Below are 19,864 nucleotides of genomic sequence, written 5' to 3'. Positions count from 1 at the left end.
CTAGAAAAGGAGGCAGGGAAGGTTTAACACTGTGTGCTCCAGCTGAGTATTTAGCATTGGTCGGTGGAGGTGATAAATATGGAAGAGAAGACTGGAAGGGAGCTCCTAATGTTTGAGCCTAGTTTCCGCTGCTACTGCAGTCAACTAAATCATACAACACTTCGCTGTTCCTACTGAATAGCTGTTCCAGAGCTGTTCTAGTTAGAAGCCTCTGCTAATTTCCATCCTTCTGGCCAATTTATATCCATATGTTCTGTGCTGACATTGCCATTTAGTTTAAATACTTCTTCCTCTCCCTTTCCTGTGTATGTATTTATAGAAGGAATTACATCCAGTCGCTGGCTTTGTTTTGCTCGACAGAAAAGGCAAGGTTTTTTACTCTTCTCATCTAATGACCGCCTCTCAATTCGCTGGTCATTCTCATCTGCCTGCCCTGCACCTGTTCTGAATTCGGTTCATGTTTCTTGAATATGGGCGGCTAGAATTGTACGCTATGGTCCACGTCAAGTTCCCTACTACCCTCTACACGGGAATTAATGTCTTCTCCTTTCAGCTGGCAATATCTCACCTAAGACATTCCTGGACTTGTCAAGTTTCACATACAACAAAAGTCAGCTCCTCTCCCACACTTCTTCTGCTGGTATCTCACACACTGAAATGCTGCTACCTCTTTCTGCCATTGGCACTTCACATGCACAATACAGCTACTTGGCATTTCACGTATATATTCACAGCCAGATGCCACGTGCAATCTAACGTGGCCTGAAAGACAAGCCTCCAGTTGGGTTTCAGAATTTTGCATTACAGAATTTTAACCTTCACTTTTATTTTGACCGTTATTTCAGTTGTAAGGATGGAAGGTTACTGTGAAGTCTTTTAAGACGTTTGGTTCCTGTGGCCTAATACGCACCAAATGTCTGGCCACAACTCCTCAAGCATAGGCTTTAGGCCAAACTCTTTGGGCTTCTTGCCCTGGAACCAGCCAGTCTAGAGCTGCCCAGCATCCCAGACCAGTCGAGCTTGAACTTGTTCCACCTGACATGGGAACACCCAGCACTGGCCATGTTTCTCTTCACAGCCACGCACTGTCAGCTCGTGGACCTCATCTGAAAAACTTCTGCACTGGTCTATCATGTCCTCAATCATTTGCAGCCAGCCTGCTCCTGCTATGCAACAGAAATTCTTGTTAATGACTTAAACTTCTCTTCACCTGATACCTTAGCCCCCTTTGTAATTGTACTCGCCCCATACTCCGCACCACATCGAGTGTCTTAGTGAAGTCCATGTCTACTGCATTTGGTCTGTCTTGATAGTTGGCAAAGGAAGCTGGTGCCAGAGTGATCTGCTTCTGCTTTTGCTCGTCCATTTTGTACTTTATCCCAGTTTCATTTTATTTTATTCCAGGCTTTTGTTTTCTTTCAAAATTTCCTCTAAAGCTTTCCTTACTGTTCCATCAAATCTTTCAGATTTTTTTGCTGCTTAATAATAAAATCATTTTGTTCATTAAATAATAAAAATTGTGTAATCTCATTGTGGGATAAGTATTTGTCAGGCATTATGTTTACGGGTTTTTTTACAATTTGAAAACATGAGCACAAAGGACAGCAAAATGTAGCAGTGGTGTCACTCAGTTCCCTCAAACACACTAATTCTCCTCAAAACTGACAGCTTGCGAGTCAGCTCCACACAGCTAGAATATAAAAATACCCTTTGCTGCAAGAAATACATATTCCCGGTGCTGTTCCTCTGCAGGCTGTACACAGCTACATTTCGAAGTCAGAGAGGATCCCAGAGTTACATTTATTATTATTTTTATGGCATTTAGCATTGCCATTCTTGCATGGGCTTTTTTTCTCTCTTTACGATACTCTACACCTATTAATGTAGGAACTCAAATCTTTTGCCAGAGTAATGTTATTGCTGTTCTTTTGTTTGTTTGGTTGGTTGGTTTTTGGTTATGCTCTTACCTGTTTTTTTAAAGGCAAATCATCCTGGCATGACTATATGTAAATTGCCCTGCTTAAGGACAGAATCTAACCTTTTTAACAGGAGATGACAGTGTTTTCAGCTGTTTGTTCTTTGTGGCTCTCAGCCAGTTATATGTTAATAACTTTCTTTCATATATCTTCAAAGTGACTGGCTTGGTGGAAATTTCTGCTTTTTTTGTGCGAGGAAAGGTGCAGCTTCTCTGCTTTTAATAGCCAGAAAGTATTCTAAAGTATTCTGGGGCTTTCTTTTTATGTTATTTCAGATGTAGCAAACTTGAAAATTTTTTTATGTTCTCTTCAGCATTTCTGTAATCAGATCCACTGTCATTCTGAGATGGTCAGAAACTCCAGTTGCATTTCCAGTGCCAACGATGTCAAACCTTCCATTTCTGTAAACTGTTTTATATGAAAAAATTACTGAACACTTTGCAAGCAAACTAATCGACCAGGGGAGCACTTCTCTCTATAAAAGTTCAAACCATGTACCTCAGCATAGAAATAATATGAAGCAGTTCATTACTTGAAGTGATTTATTATTCTTCTTACACCAATTTAAAAACAAACTCAAGTCCACCAAAATCAATGGATTTAAATCCATTTTGATGTTTGAGATGGAAAAAATTATCAAATCTTCAAGGTAGATTTTGCTCAGTTAAAAGCAAATATTTGACTTCTAAATTGAGTAATACATGAAATTAACAGTGAGGTCATGCAGAGTGACATGGAACTTGTACGGGCCGCAGGTATGCAGTGTCCCCGTCCCCTGTGAGTCACCTGGTGCTGGGTACTGACAAGGGAATGAACCATTAGCTCAGTAATCGGTATCAGTGTCTCAGAGGAGCTCCCTGTTCCTCAGAGCTCTTCCATTAAAACCAATTCACCTGACAACGCTTGACCTTTGCAATTTCACAGAAAAACTTTCAAGCATTTCCCTTCTCCGATTAAAAAATGCAGTGCTTTTTACTTTAGGGCAACTAATAGGAGCAAAGTATGTCCACATGATTAAAGCAGTGCACTTTAGATTTACTGCAGAATAAATTAACCAAAACTATACTGTTTCTTTTCAGAACTACATTTTTACCAAACACTTGTTTGTTCACAGCCCTGATAAAGATAGTAAAATGGTGCAAAAGCACTTGAAGAACTATACTTGGAGAATAATAAAGAATGATTTATTTGGACAAAGCACACATCAAATCGTAAAGGCTCTGTTTGTGGTTGAAAATTTTTTCTGTTTCCATGAAAGACTTGGAGCCTGCAATAGAGTGCATTTATTGAATGTGCAGATGGCATGAAGCTGAAAGCGACAAGTGTCATGCTGGAGACCAGGATGCTTCTCTGAATAGCAGTCAAAATGTTACATCGTTGCAAAAGAAGTCAAACATCATGCTGAGATGGAAGAACAACCTGTAAAATGCGGGAAGCTGTCCTTTCACTCTCCTCAGCCCTGCTGAACCGCCCAGCTGGAGATCCAGCGCTGCGCTGTGAGGAAGATGAGATCCAGTTGAAGAAAATCTAGAAGAGTGCCACAAGTGCATGAACATAGATTTGGAAAACCCTAGGATGAAAAAACTAGGAAAGCGCCAGAATGAAAAACTGAAAGGGTTGGGGTTGTTCAGTCTAGGAAGAAACAGACCAGAGGTGACATGGTAACAGCCTCCAAATATGTAAAAGGCTGCTGCAAATTAAAACGGAGTGTTATCGTGTTTTCTCTGTGGTGGATAGCATGAACTGGAAAGAGTTTGCATCTTTTCTTAGGCTAAACCAACTGATCTAATAAACGTGGACAAACTTGAAAGCATATAAAGCTTTATTAAGCTTGAAACAGAAGCTGTGAATAAGACCAGCTTTGCTCCAACACTACTCCTAAGGATGGCATTTTAGCACAGCAGCATTTTAGCACCATCTTAGCACAGCAGCAGCTTGTCCAGGCTGCAGGATTCCTGTGTCCTTGGGCATTTTTTGAGAAGAGATTAGGCAAAAATGATTCAGCGTTAACTGCTTTGAGTTAGACCACCTTTACTAACTGTGTAAGTCCCAGTGCTGTAGGTCTTTTCTAAAGACTTTGGCCCAAACCCTCAAAAAGTATGTATCCATCTGTTTAGATGCCCAGGTCAAATACTCAAGCAACTCTTAAAAAGCTGCTCAGCTGCCACCCAATTCTGTAATCACCTACATGTCTCTGGGTAGGCACAGGCAATTTATCCCACAGTTCAGCTTGTTGTGTCAAGCTGTGAGAGGGGTCTCACATCGGGTATTCTGCTTTGCTACCAGGTCCCTCCCTCATGAACAGTGAATGTATAAACCAGAGCAAATGCCCCCCAAAATTGTATTTGGACTATCACCACAGACTGGCTGAGGAGTTAAGGGTCTCAGCTGTGATGTGACAGACACTGACTGGTTCAAATCTGTGTTTTTCCCCTGACTAGAGACATGAAGAGGAACTTTAGTCTCTGGCATCCTAGGGTGAGCCCTCTAATAGCTGAATTATGTGGCATCTTTCTCTGTCTAACAAATAATCAAGCTGATCCCAAAACCAGAGGCTTCTTCACATTATTTCAGCTGGTTGAGTAAATAATAGGCACAGAAATAAGATTGCATAAAACCTATGGAAAGATTTAAAAACACATTTTAATGAAATGAGCTCAATCTGAGTCACCTCTCCAGCCAATATAATGAGTTGGAGATTCTACAGTGCGATTTATATTTTAAAAAAGAGATTAAAGGAGCACTGCAATATGGTTATGCTCCTTTATGCCTGTGAGAGCATGGCCTGAAGTCTGCCAGACTCCCAGTAAAAGAACTGTGGCAAACTCATTGAACTCCGGGGCACAGGGTCAGGCTTTTTAAAAAAAAAATCTTTGCAGTTTTCTAGAATTCATGTGGAATTAATTTAACTGCTTAACAGTTTTATATTGCCCGATGCAATTAAGAAGCTTTTTCTCATTTGTTCACCACCTTATTTAGGAGATTAAGATCCACATAGTCTATCCTTGCAGTTGTGCTTAAAAATAAATAAAATAAAAATACCATGACACTATTCACAGTCAGCACAGGAAAAGCAGTTGTTCGGCATCTTACTTGCTAGTACGAGATTTAAAACCACAACTAATAAGCCTCACAGATTCAGGTACATTTGTTTAGCTCTGTTTACTAAAATGAACATATACAAAAGTGAAATACATCCTGGATTACAAATACATACTAGAGTACAATGCAGTTGTAAGTATACTCTGCATTGAAAGTTGGACTTGTCCTTGATACACAGGTTTTAAACCATTATTACATGCTTTAAAAAACCAAATCCAAGCAATACAACAGTAACCCAGTAAGCAGTAAGCTTTTAGCAGCAGAACATCTGCTTATTTCCCCAGCTCTTGAAGACTTAATGCTTTTACTATTGCAAGACCAATTTATGCTGAGGACATTTTATCATATATCAGTTTGTTACTTACAGCCACATGAATAAGTCCTGTGTAAGTAGAGACAATAATTTTGCCAGAGAAAAACTCTTGTATTTGACGCTGAGTATATCAATAGGAAATTGGACTGGGGGGTCTGCTTTTGCAGTTGGTTTCTATACGTAACGATGGTAGTTATGCTGTGGAACTCCTGTAGTGTTCATCAAAATTTACTTGCTCTTCATCTTTTAATAGCATTTAATTTTCTGCTGCAGTTACAGTATTAGAGCTACATACATAAATTCTCACCAGATATTTAACTGCACATTTTCACTTTTTGTTCTTAAGTGTTTTTGTTCTGTTGCTTACTCTGGTCATTAGCTGTGTCCCCAAATTTGCATTAGAAGCAGCTCATTTTTCCACTTGGTTAGCTAAAGAAACCTCTATATGTTCTTTCTCTGAAATAACATATATATATTACATGTTATTTCTCTTGAAATAACATATAGAATTGGTCTTTGCAAGTATCTGATACAATTCTCCTGAAGAATTTAAATGCTCAGTAACGGAAGCTGCTGCAAGAGAAGCTGAAGAAAATAAAGCAAGATAGTTGCTTAATCCATTATCAAGTATGGAAAAAAAAATCTTAATGTAAATACATATGGAAACATGTTCAGAGGAGTTAAAAAAAACCCTAGATGTCTGAGTCTCTGGAATCAGCAGAAGTCTGTCACCAAACTTTTTTTAGGAAATTGTATCTTAAATTTTATTCACAGAAAAGCTGTTTTTAATACATGGAATGAAGTAGGATATTGCTCTGTTCTCTTAATCGTGCCATACATTTGAATTTTGGTAACAATTTCTGACTCAGCTTGGTTCTCAGCAATTTTCAGTAGCTGCAAGCTCTCCCTTGTAATCTGTTAATAATACATCAGTGATGGATGCTTCTGCCTTCACCTCTTCTGTTTGAACTCAGGAGAGCGAGATTACTGCCTGCCCTAAGAGACTTCGCTGCTGTGTGCTGGCCGTGGCAGATCTGTCAACTGCAGAGAAATGATCCTCAGACAACTGGATAAACCAGATATTGACACTGACAGAGCATGTGACTGGAGTTAAGGTCAGAGATTCAAAGACTGTCGGATTGGGGCCTTAAAGATTTATGCACAGGATTACCCCGTGTGCTGTATATTGCTGGCTTCACGGGAGATACCTGCAAAGTTAAAGGTGTACTTAATTCTTTGTGGAACCAGGCCTTGATAATCCTGTAAGCACATGCTAATAGGGTTTCACCAGATTTACTGTCTTTTCGTTCCCTCCTTCAGAAAATAAGTGCAGAAAATAATTACTTAACTTGCTAATTATATGATAAAAAAAAAGAAGTTTTACATAGACTGAAGAATGTTAAGATGAGCTCCAACATCCTGCCATGCCAGATCTGATACCCACTATAATTTATGTCACCATATCCTGATGGAGATTAAAATAGATTAAAAAAATGCCTGATTCTCATTGTCACCAGTACTACACACAGTTTTCTAAAATAAGTACTGAAAAATAATTCAGAGTCTAAATGCTCTCTCATGTTTAAGTTTATACCCCAAGAATTAAATCCACCTTCTCACAAAGGACCAAAAATAATGACAATTCCATCTAAACTGTGTATTGGAAGTGCAGAACATTCTTCTTGTCTGGTGCTCCTTCTCTTCACAGGGTTGAAGCACACCTTTAATCCCTACGGCTGCTGAACGTCGCTTTATAATTTTATTTTACCATATACTAAGTTACTTTTCTGTATTTACAGCAAAAAGGTTTATTGTTTTAATCTGCAGCTTTACATTAAGCATGTTATGATTGCAAAGTATGTAAAACATTTGCAGTACAGCTTGTCAAGACAATATTGAAAACTCTGTTTTGGTCAGTTTTCAATGAATTTTATGTATTTTTAAAATGTGTTTCTAAAGATGAGTAACTGTGAAAGAGGAGCTAAAAGAAGGCCATTTATTTAGACACCAGATACAAGGAAAAACACAGTCTTCCAAGGGGTGAGCATCTAGTGTAATATTTACATGAACTCCACTCAGATTTACTAATGCCTTTTTTGCAGTGGTTCTCTGAAGAATCAAGAATCGTAACCAAATGTTATTGGCAGAAATCTTCAAGAAAAGTGGATGTCAAGTATTTGCCAAAATAAAATTTTAATATACACACGTGCCAACGTTAGCACTAGAAATGCTTCACACCCAGGTAGGCCCAGCACAGCAAACACTTTTCTGCATTTATGTCAATCAGCTGTTCTGCAGAAAGCACAGACGCTCCTTTAAGCACACACATAACCGCTTTGAGGAATCAGATCTCTAATCAGAAAAAAGCAAATGTTGTGGTAACAGTAACAGGTGACACAACTTGCCTACCACAGTGACACAGCACAGCTTGAAGTTCAAGTATGTGCAACTTTCTATACCCCTAAAAGTCTTCCAACAACTATTCAGAGCAATAGCAGGTATCACCCACCTCTAAGCAAAATGGTAGTAACTTGCTCATTGGGGGTGATATTTTTTCTAATATCCCTATCATGAGTTCTTCCAAGCATTCATATGCACTTGAAAATTGATGTCTCACTATACTGTCAGCTTGACAACTACATCATCCATAGCTAAATCACTCTCATTGTATCAGATCAGCCACAGCTAAACAGATAATTTCCTCCTAATTAACAAAAGACTAGCTAATACAACCAGAATCAATTTTTGTTAAATGTACTGCTCTTTCCATGCTCTCCCTTTAGCCTCTTTGCATCTTCTCCTTTAAGCTGTTTCTTCCTTTTCTCAGACTTTGCAGCTTGCTCCTTCCTTTCTTGATTTTCCTGCATTCAGACAGCATGACAAATAAAAAAATAAATAAGAGTTACTGAAGGAAAAGCTGGTTAAGAAACTCTCAATTTGCAATGAATAGCTATTCTGAATATGCCCTGTGCACACTTTAAACTCTCAGCTGCTGGGGTTTGAGGGTAAATAGCAGAACAGAGCTTCCTGGTCAATCCCTTTGGCCTTCTCCATATGATGATGTTACCAGCAAACTATTTCATTAGCTTTAACTGCAACGTTCGACTACGGACTGAAATGCATTCTTCTTAATTAGTCCCTTTGTCCACAAAACAGAACATTAGTTTAATTTATTTAGCATTCTAGAGATTTATCGCATAGCAACCTTGATTTTATATTGTTTGTATTCAGGGATTTCTACCAGAAATTTCAGGAACTCTTCAACCGTGTTAAACAGCAATTCACAGTTTCTCTTCAGGCACCCATTAAATTTGCCAGCTGTATTTCTGCACTAGTGTTCAGTGGCAGAGTCCAAGCTGGATGTCTGTTGGTACCCGTCATACAACTGCCAGGATGGCCTAAATCCTGTTGGGATTTATGCAGACAGGCAGGACTCTGGTTTCCACAGAGCTACTGGTACTGGGATGATATGATTAATGGAGGAAGAGAAAGAAATCAAATGATTACTCCTAGTAAAGAAAGACCTTTACTCAGTGGAAGAGTATTTCTGGGTTTTGATAAGTAGCACAATCGTAGGAGAGGATAGTTCTGAACAACTGGGATAACTGTAGCAGAACATCAAGATGACAAAAGCCATTTTCTTAAAAGCTTATGCAGTCCTTGTTCCAGAGCTGCAATCATCATCAGAACATTGCCACCAACACCTGGAAGCTTGCCTGCTTTTGATTGCAACCAGTCAGTAGCTAATCTACGTGTTGTAGGTAGATCAGTAGTTATTAGGCCTGCTGTCATAGAGATTTGTGATGTTAAGAGGAGGGTGCTGCTGTGTCATATTACAAAATTTAATAATGTCCAGGAAGATGTTGATGATTTGGTGCAGATAGGGTTCTTCGTGAGACAAGTCTGGTCTCCTCTGCAGAGAGTTTGGCAGCAGAAAAGACATTTTCCCAGTATAGTGATAGATTTGCTTGATTGCTATGGATCGTCTGCTACTATTTCCATAAGATGGGCTGAAGAAGTCCCAGGAAACATGCACAAGTTTCTTGGAGCCTTTCTATAAAGTAAAAGCCTAGCATCCTTTGGTCCAAAGAAATTTCCAGACAAATAAAGAAAACTTGTGAACATTAATAGTCTCTCTGAAATATAAGAGCATTATAGGCTCAAGGTTATGGGGACCTTCACTGGATGCCTAGGAAAGGAGAGAAGAATGGTGTACTCTTGACAACGAAAGAAAAGGATATATTTGCCCTGAATGGAGGATGCTTCTGAAAGAATGAGGTACAGGCGGTGAAGTCTTCTGGAGAGGCTAAAAGCCTTTCATCACTGTATGCCTCCTGTGTGCTTGCCTGATAAATTCCTGCTGTGTCTTAGCATAATGTCTTTGAGATATTATGGCTGTTGAGACACCTGCAGATCTGTGGGCCCTGGGAGAATGTCTCTATGTAACATGCCACAAGAAATAAAGGAGGTGAATTCAGGGATACATTGTCCTGCTACTTGAGCAGCACACACAGAGTACTGAGAAAAAACCGAAACACATTAGGAATAAATTTATGGATTGAGCAAGCCTGAACTGAATTGTTCAGAGAAATGAAAGAAAAAACCCAAAAAACCCATAACGATTCAATGCAAACACACTGTTAACAGAGTTTCTTCGACACAAGAAAGCCCAACAGGGTAAAGTGGTAGCAAGGCAGAGGAATGAATATTCACAATCCCTTCTCCATCTCCTGGATTACTGAAGGCAGCTGTATGGGTGAGATTAAATGAAAGAGAGGTGTCACTTTGGATTTGCACTTTGTGGGACGTTAGATACTTGTTTAATCTTTGAATTAAAAGATGCTCCATGACAACTGTTTATCCCCACACTATCTCAAGCACATCCTGTTCCAACACCGTATGCACCCTACTGAGGGGCAGCTGCTCCAGCTCGCTTATCCGAGGGGAGCACTCAGAGGAACGATCCCTGTGCAGAGCTGTCTGTATAACCTCTGTCATCAGCTGAGTACTTCCTAGAGCAGACTTTGTTTAACATTTTTTCTCCTTTTCCTGAGATTAGACAGCCTCTTTGTTGGGAGCTCCCCTCTTTGAACAGCTGCAAGTGCTAAGGGAAATCAAATGTTTTTCCCAATCCCCTATAATCACACAGCGTTTCTTTTCCTCACAATTTTACAACTCAGTTCTCAGTGTATCTCCAATTCTGTTTCTTTATCTCTAAGCTGGGAAGCTATTTTCTCCCCGTCTCCTTCCTCCTGCCATCTGCTCCTTTTATTTTTTGAGAACTGGGGAAACAGTCGTCAGCCCTGGGTGATGAACCAGCTCCTTTTCACTGTGTCAGTTTTGGGATCATTTGGGTGTTTGAAAAGTTTTGGTTTTTCACCTCTTCAAGTAGATGGAGAGGAAGAGGGCAGATCCTTATTATAGTAATTTCATTTGTGTAGCTCAGTTTTTGTTACCTGAAGGATAAGAAACGAGAAAGAACCCTCACGGAATGGAGAAGGATTTTGTTTAAACAAAGAAGTAACAAACCCATTATCTCTCTAGGTAAGCTTAGGAGCCATGAAGGATCACTATTTATCAAAATTATTTCCCTTCTTATTTGATGTGAGAATGGAAAGATAGCACTAATGATTTTGGTAGGGCTAAGAGCTTTACACAGTAGGTAGGGCTTTACACAGAAGACTCATCTCTAAGTAAAAGTTACACCTTAGCCTTAAAGCTTATGTCAAATGGCACTGGAAAGAGATGATGCATGTGGCTGATTCTAGTGTAAAAATCAAAATCACAGATCAAAAAGATGCTTTAAAAATTAAAACCTTCAACTTTTGAGCATGTTGCTGTTTCAAGCACAGACAGTATCTTTACTACAGTGATAGGGAGAAAGCAAGGCAAGAAGGGAGAGGAGATTACATTACAGATCTGCAGCGGAGGTAACAGAGATGCATACAATGTGGCTAACAGCTGTGGTACCTTTGAGGTGAGGTGCTGCTGAGAAATGGAACCAAAAATAGGATGAAAGGGAATTTACATGCTGAGTAGATAAAAAGAAGCTTCTTTCTAGTTGCTCCCACCTGGCTGTGAACAAGCAGCACCCAAAAACATAGTTTAAATCTTCTGCAACTGTACTAGGACACTACATAACCTTTATTGGAACTGTTTCTTAAAAGAACTGCAGTTGCTGGATTTACCCTTCACAGCAATTTGCCAGTATAGCTCTCCACAGATGCTGAGCCATTATGTTCTTGACTCCCTTAATTCTTTCCTTCCTGGCTAGAGTTTTAGGAACCCTAAGGATCAAGTGTATTGCCAAAGGATCTGTGGTTTGTAGGGTTTATTTTCCAGACTGTCTGTGGCGCTATCGCATCGTTTCGGAGCCTGGGTAGCTGTATCACTTGCAAAATTGGAGCCCAGTGCCTCACAGGAGAAGCAGGTAGTGGGAACATTACAGGATATATTTTTCATCTTTCGTCTTCCAACACTTCCTCAGAAGCTCCTTTGTTTTCATCTGAAACTACGATCTGCCCTAAAGCACTCCTTTGGCCTCTCTTGCCTTGACATTGCCCAGCATAGTTGTCTATTCTTGCAATACTTCTTGTAATGTGGATGATTCTGTATAGATGGCAAATCCAGTCTGGGGCTCTTCTGGAGTCAGCACAGGAGTGGGTGATTGTTGCTATTAAAAATATATAAATGTGAAGCCACTATCGCCTGGCATTAAGAAAACCCTAGAGGAAGTACATTAGTTCAGGTGTGAAGTATGTAGTAGGGGATGTGAAATGGAGGTTTACTGGAGGCTTACTAATTGGAAGGTGCTCTACACAACTTTTATGGTGAAGTTGCTGTTTTCTTACTCCTTATTGCAAGGAGTAAAGCCTTATAAATTAATAAAGTGCCAAATGTAATCACTTGGGAGATTCATAGTTTTGTAGGAAACACAAAACATACTTTTTTGAACCAACTAATACAATGAAATACCTACATGTAAACATATCTTCCAATTAGGCTTTGCCTATTGGAAAATTTACCTTTTGCCTATTGGCAAAGCCTATAAAGCATGTCAGGCTGCTCATTCTTTCACATGCCACTAAGCTTCTATTGCATTGAGGCCTAATTAATAATTTTACAGTGGGAACAACAACTTGGAGGGTTCTTAGTTCTCCATAGCAAAAAAAATAAATCACATTTTATATTTGCCCACATGTTCATTTCTTGCTGCAAGCAAATAAACAGTTACTTTCATTTACTTCTGCAGCTAGGGTTTAGGTAGCCCAGCTTGAGTAGAAGAAAAAAGAAATTCTTGCTCACTTTAAAAAAAAAAAAAAAAAGTTCTCAATCTATTTCTAAACAGTCACAAATGCAAACCACCTGTAAGGCCTTGAGGAAGAGCTGTCTGAAGGTTTTCATTGTGCTAAATACATCTTCCAAAGACAATTTTTTTCGGTCTTCACAAAGATAATCAGCAAGTTCTTCCTTCTTCTTTTCAATGGTGGCAAACTCCTTCTGCAGGTCCTTTGAAGCATCGAGACTGCCCTGAGACACAGTTTGCAACACAATTTATGCATATTAAGATGTAGTATATTCTGAGCTGCCCAGAAGACTCAAGCCAGTTAACACAGAGCAGTCAGTTTTTAAAGAACTGACAATTAAGATTGGTTCACAATGTGTAATATTTTCTTCTTAATCGAACCATCTGCATTTCCCCTGGTTTCATGTGGCCCAAAGCAACTCATTGTATGTTGCCACTTTTACCATACAACCACATGGGAATTTGGCACAACCTGGGATGACTGATCAAGGGAGATACAGCACCAGGATTTCTGCCTTTTAGCTTTAGTTAAGTGACCTTGTTTTGAGAACATGAAAAGCTAGGATTTTTGGAAATATGTGCAAAAAAAAAAAAAAGAATATTGCAAATCTGTTAACTTTTTTCCCCCCAAAGAACAGTGAGACAAAACATGCTTCTGTACTGCACTGTACGCATTTATAGTTGCATCCTACATTTCATTTTTAGGGCCTTCCTTTCTTTTGCCCACACACAAAGCTGACTGGGCCTCAGCTGTCTCCTTATCACAATACCACATTACAGAAGTGGAGGAAAATCTGGGATGCTCCTTCCACCAGGGCGCAGGGGAAGTGTAGTTATGACCCCTTTCCCATAGAGCTCTATGTCCATTTGCAACCTGAATTACAGTGCCTTTGAGAAGAGATTTAAAGTGTTTAGGAAGAAGGATGGGAAGTGTGTCACACCCACATTACTTACTTGAACAGATTTTGCATGCTGTATTTTTAAATCGTCTGTTGACAAAAATAAACGCTTCTCTATTTCCAACAGTTTCTTCAAATTGGCACTTGCCTCAGCCCGCATAACGTCTAAGTGGATTCTGAAAGGTCCACAAAAGGGACAGTACATTGAAGGGGTGAGTCTTTTGTGTTCATTAAGTTAAGATTATTATAAACAGTATCATCTCTGCAAATGAATGTAGAATTAATCGTCCAACCCAGACCCTGCTTTTGCAGGTAGTTGTCCTCTATATAAATCCTTTTCTATGTGCTCAAACCCTCATCTAAGAAAGAATCTGTGCTTTTGCCCTCACTAACTCCCTGGACAGACTGTGGAAGAACCTCACTGTTCTAGTATTCAAAAAACTCCTCCAAAATTTCCGGCCTATTTTTATTCATAGGCAACACATGTTCATCTCCCTTGTGCCAATACTGTCCTTACTCAGCTGGTTCTCTTCCCTCCTTGCCTTTTCTTCCTAATCTATTTATAGTCCAAAATTGTATCTCTTTTCCGAGTTCATTTAGCTCATGTGGAGACCCAAACATATTACACTGCCGAACCAACATCTTCTATGGTTCCGACCTACTCTTTGTGCCAGACAAAAAATACTGAATGAGCAAAACCTGACATGGTGTTTCACGGTGCATCCAGATGTGAGCAGCATTAGAAGAGTCCCTTGCAGGATTAGCATTGCAAACAGTTCTCCACAGGTTGATTAGCAAGCCAATTTTGTAAGTTTGAGAGTTTGACTAAACTAGAGGGCAATTACTTTATAAAAAAGAGCACATTTATATCATTGACCAGCAAGGTTTAGTTTCAGGTAACAGAAGTATTTCTATTATGACACAACCCAAAAAGAAATTCCTGTTTCAAAACAACATCCAACTTAAGTTCTGCACAGATAACTCACAAAAGCCATAATATTTTCTGTTGCATTACTGAATAAAAATACTTTTTTTTTAAATAATTTAGCCGCTACTTAACAAATGTCAATCCATCTCCAGATTTAAAAGTTACCCCTGCTTCTAGTTACAAGGAAATGTAAAACACTGCAAGGTTCCTATGAATTCATAACAGGATTAAAAAATGTTAATCCTGGTGCTATAAATGTGGATTCTGATTAGTGTAATTTAACATATCTCCATGTGATTCTTCTGAGCTAAACAGAAGGAGCTGGCGTTAGACTCATGAGGCTTTCAGGCACATGGGGAAAGTCTGCAGAAACAGATTTTTTCTTTCTACCCACATACATTAGAAACTTGTGCTGATACTGAACTCCGGGACTCCTGAGGTCCCCAATTGCCAGAAAGTCACCCCAATCATTCCCTCTTACACCAGCTCTGCGCATGTACCTCCTGATGGGCTTGCACATGAATATGACTGAGAAATTTCAGGGAAGATATGTTTCTATTGTAGTATGTGGAAGAAGAATCCGGCCCTTGAAAATGAGGGATTTCACTATTTGCACAGTTTTACTTCTCAGGTAGTACTGAATCATCCGAAAGAAAAATCACACTGAGCTCCACATAAAAAGTCTTAACGAGGTTGATTTATAAATCTCAGCAGTTTGGTGTTAGGAGGGAACTTCTCTCTCCCACAGCAGAGAAGTGCTGTGACCTTATTACACCACCATAAAATGACTCAGCTCCTTGTTGGCTTTAAAGAGGTTGGCAATTCATACATGACAAAAACAAACAATAATGTCCTACCCTGCTGCCTTGGAAACAAAGTCAAGATCTCTGGGAAGCTGCAGCAGATCTGTGTGGTTTTTTTCAACCTCCTAAAATTGAAGTGAAAAATGGTTACTTTGCACAGTCAGTCAAAGAGAATGAAAGTTTTTCAGCTGGACAGCATCAGGACTGAAAAATTAACACTTCAATTTTCATTCTTATAAGCGTAGGGGTAAATTTAGTCTCGTTCATTCTTTTTCTCATGTTGGCACCCATAGGGAGTTAAAAAGAAAGCAAAAGGCTCTTTTAACTGCTCAGGCTTACATCCCATGTGCTGCCACAGGGCGCAAGCTGACCTGAGATTTTGTCTTCATACCACTAAAATTAATTTCATTTGACAGATGCATTTGGGAGACATGTCAACACAAGAGAGCAGTTGGAGAAGAGGAGAAAGAAAACAGCAAGCAGACATGTTAAGCAAACTTGAGAAAGGAAACCTAGTGTTCACTCTTTAAACATTACTGCATATGGATTTGATCCTGTCTACACAGAGAGTGGTGGAAAAGTTTTCATCGTATTTCAGGCACAGAGGCTCACCCTCCAGATACCTATGGTGGGGTGCTACTGAGGTCAAAGCCCCTTAGTTTCTGGGGAATGAATATTTGAGAATAATGCACGCAGGAATAATTTCACAGTTTTGTTGTACCTCCAAAATATGATGAAGCAGAGTAATGTGGCTTTGGTTTGCTTTTGTTTCTGTTAGTCTGAGCAAGGCACTAATTTTAAAACCTCCAGCATCTCCAGTGTGATGCCCCTGGAAGATACAGAAAAAAGTTCCTTCCTTCAGTTTCCAAGTCTTACGTTTGTGTTTTCTGTTATCTTTAGAAATATAGCAATTAAAGAAATCAGTTTACTTACATAGTTCAGAAAGTTTCCAACTTTAAGAATCAATTGACAGAAAACTGGCAGTCGGTGACTGGTAAGAAGTGCTGAAGAATAAAAAGAGAGACATTTTCAATAAATTAAATTATCTGAAATAGGATTTTCCTTAGGTTTGACAGTGTGGGTAACAAAATTCTCATCCAAGATTATGTCAAGCCATTGTTATGGATTTGGAAATATACCAGTCCAGAAATAAATCAGCTGAATGGAAGTAGAATGAGTAAGTTTCTATTGTGGTGTCTTCTCTACAAATAGATGGAAAACTAGTTTTCCCATCAAGTTTGGAGTATAGACGTGTCATCCCTGCAGCTGCTTATGAGGGAGAACCACATATGAGAAAGTGTATAAACTTGTGAAAATCTGTAGCCCCCATTTCCAGCACATATTAGTGTAGGTTAAGAAAGGCAAAGGGCTTTTTGCCTCGTTATCATCGTTAGTGAGAGTGATAACCAGAAGCTGTGCATTTTAGCAGGAGATTCTGGGGTAAGAATAAAGTTTTTGGCAGAACGAGAACAGAAACGCTGACCCACGCAACGGGATGGAGGGGGGACGGGGACGACAGGGTGGAACTGCAGAGAGCTGTTGATTGCAACACAGTAAAGAGTAACTATAGCACTGACATCAGCCAGCCAGGTATAGCCAAGTTTTATGTGCAAACACAAACGAAAGTTTTGCAGTTTAACTGTTCAACAGGAGGTCAATGATGCTCTAAAACTATTGAACTGAAGCTAGAATCCAAGAGCAACTTCAAGAAAGTGCCGACTTAGAGCTAAAACCAAGGCTAATTTTGTGTGGAGGGGCATCCTGAAACACTGGTGAATGTCATCTGGGATGCCTGTTTTGGAAGCCAAACCAGATTCTGGTATGTCACTGGGGCCTGCTCTACCGCAGAGCTAAGCTGGACTGCAACCAGTGTGCACCAGAGGAAAAACTAGAACCGATTCATTGTTATGGACAAAAATCTCCGCTGCACACAAAAATTTAACCTATGTTCAAACAGAATCTGGCATTGACATAAAGGAAATTTCCTTCTTCTCTGCAGAACCACTGATAGGAGAGAGGTTTGTGTTATTCATGTCAACAGAAGCTCCACTTCAGAGCAGGACAGCACAAATTGCAATTTTGCAGAATAAATTCTGGAAGCAGGAGTCTGCAGAATCATTTTGATGTTTGCTATATATTCAGCAATTAAAAGGTTAATTTTGATTAGATTATAGCATATGCTACCACTGATGCTATTCAGGTAGAAGAGAGGCTTCCCATGACTGAGCCTGGGCATAGGCACAGCACTGATGTACTTACTTTCACAGGCTGTCCTGATGGCTTGTGCTTTTGGCCACAGGCACTCCAGCAGAATTTTTGTTTCCTCACAAATCAGCATACATTCAATCCGCAACTGGTAGCTAAAAGAGATCAGTGGAAAAAAACCCAACAAACACCACAAAAACAAAACCCACAGGCCTGATTAATTGACTTGTGTTCAGCAAGAGAATAACCCATTTTAGGCAAAGTGCAGCGCCTGCATTGTTATGTTCTTTTTAATGCTCTAACACGAGAACTGGATTATAAATAAATCAAACACTTAGATATTTCCAAAGATGTCCTAGAAACAGTTATCATCTCTTCTTTCAGAAAGCAATGTTGCACTGACATCTGGCAGTGACTTCCTTGCATAATGAGGCCATATTTTTTTACAATTCCTGGGCAGCACTAGCCAGGATTTTTGTTCTTCCTTTTAACTTCCCAAACAGAAATTCGAAATATTTTTGCCGTGACGTCGTTTAATGATATTTATGCCTCACCATGGATTAATGTTGTGAAAGAGCCATGAAAACATTTTCTAAAGTACTTTTAAAGCTAGCTATAAGTTTGAGAAAATGAAAAGCCACATTTTCAGAAAAGTGTCTCTGGTTTTGGCATGGCAACTGATCAGATTTATGGAGGGCTGTTGCTATGAATGATGACATATCACCATGTTTTTATGAACACCATAAAGATTTCTCTGTGTGCACTTCATCTGACTTGGCAAAAACGAGGGAGGTGGTGAAAGCACAGGCACTGCTGTGACTCACTCATGGGTTTGTGGGCTCTCTTTGGTAGACTGGAATCTCTAAACCAGGGGTGGAGTGAATCAGCAGCCTGGTGGCAGGATTCAGTCTGCAACTTCATGCCATACAGATAGTAGCTGTACAACAGTCAAGGTGAATTTAACTGTAGTTTGCCAAAGGTGTCTGAAAGCCTCTTTGGCCTTTGGGAAGGAAAAGTTTCTCAAACCAGCTCTACAAATAGCAGTCAGATGATTTATCCTGAAGACTGAATATCAGGAACATCCCTTTAGCACAGGAAACAGAGACCTTAATTCTTAAGGACAAATCTTATGAAACAAGGAGAATTTTGCTTACCTAGGAACTTCCAAAAGATGGAGATAAAACCGATCTGCATTTGCTAGTTCTGGTTTTTCTTCTTTGCAAGATTGCAGGCTATTTATCTAATGGGGAATAAAACAGTAAAATAACCACATAAATATTTCTGGTGCCCATTGCTTCTCCCAGGCATGAAACTGGCTTTTCTGAACTTGCTGTGTGCACAGGCAACGGGAGCGAGGCAGATGAACAATAAATTCCATATATGAACTGGTTTGCAAGGGCAATCACATAGGTTTTGTTTTGACTGGAAGGTCACCTGCATTTGTACAGTGTCTTGTAGGATGAATCCTTGATCCATAGGCAGAGATTCAGCAAGCTATAGTGCACAGAAGTCCAGCAACCCCTATAAAAGATGGGTCCTTTCCCTTTCTCCTCATTGAAATCTGCTCTGAAAGGCTCTTTATTCACCTAAGTCCACAAATGCTGATGTACTTCATCCATCTAATTAAAATAATGGGAATAGAGAGTAGCTCTTGGTCTACAGCTGTGTTGAGGCTCCCAACGTGCTGATGCCTAACCTCTGGGTGAAGAGGCCAGACTGTTGCTGGGGCAGACTTCCCATCGCTCTGCCTTGGAAGGTCATTGACTGAGATGGTGCAGGAGGATGTGGGATCCAGTCATAGCTTCTTGCCTTAGCAGTGCAAGTGTTTCAAGCTGAGCACAAAACACACTGAACTCCATTAGAATAACACACTTAATAGATACCTCATGGTCTTCAGGTAGCAGTTTAAGTAGCTGCTTCAGTATCTCAGCATCCAGCCTGGATCTATCCCCTTTCTGAATCATGTCAGCAATCTCTTCATTAGAGCTGTAGGAAAGAGAGAAGTGCTGTGGAGCAACGGTGTAGGGATGAGTAACATGACAAAGAGAAGAGACCCCAGTCTCTCAGCTAGCACTGTAGGAGTAAATGAAGTAATTCTTACTATACTTGCCTCCCATTACGTTTTGGATCTTAGTCCTCAGAAATACAGTGGAGATATGAAAAAGCAAAGGATTTTTTTAAGCCTAAAGCAATATTCCTTATAATTTAGATGTGCTTTCTGGGCTTTGTTCGTCTTTACAAACCCTGAAGGCTCTCCTTTTACTGTGGGTGTCCAGTGTCACCGACAAGAGATTTACTTTTGAATTTCTCCACTGCTTGCAGCAAAGCCAAG

The 19,864-nt window shown here is 39.8% G+C and overlaps 1 protein-coding gene across 1 annotated transcript; it reads right to left on the bottom strand.

Moving 5' to 3' along the window:
* Positions 1–7,959: 7,959 nt before the first annotated feature.
* LOC127017034 (inverted formin-2-like) lies at positions 7,960–19,496 on the bottom strand. The gene is made up of 9 exons (XM_050897918.1): positions 19,416–19,496; positions 18,687–18,772; positions 17,587–17,687; positions 16,261–16,331; positions 16,049–16,156; positions 15,382–15,452; positions 13,652–13,772; positions 12,757–12,921; positions 7,960–8,252 (listed from the first exon to the last, which is right to left on the bottom strand). Exons 1-9 carry the CDS (start codon positions 19,494–19,496, stop codon positions 8,130–8,132), a joined length of 927 nt encoding a protein of 308 aa, XP_050753875.1. The 3' UTR covers positions 7,960–8,129.
* Positions 19,497–19,864: the final 368 nt, after the last annotated feature.

This window comes from Gymnogyps californianus, chromosome 5, assembly GCF_018139145.2.
Source record: "Gymnogyps californianus isolate 813 chromosome 5, ASM1813914v2, whole genome shotgun sequence".
NCBI classification, from domain to species: Eukaryota; Metazoa; Chordata; class Aves; order Accipitriformes; family Cathartidae; genus Gymnogyps; species Gymnogyps californianus.
The sequence above is the reverse complement of the archived record's forward strand: the minus strand, read 5'-3'. Positions and strand labels throughout refer to the sequence as shown.

Excerpts from the sequence above, each read along its gene's own strand:
- LOC127017034 (XM_050897918.1), bottom strand. The coding sequence starts at position 19,496 with ATGATTCAGAAAGGGGATAGATCCAGGCTGGATGCTGAGATACTGAAG. Across the intron at positions 13,773-15,381 it reads TTTGTTTCCAAGGCAGCAGG|AATCCACTTAGACGTTATGC; the intron begins GTAGGACATTAT and ends TGGACCTTTCAG. Across the intron at positions 12,922-13,651 it reads AGCATGCAAAATCTGTTCAA|GGCAGTCTCGATGCTTCAAA; the intron begins GTAAGTAATGTG and ends ACTGTGTCTCAG.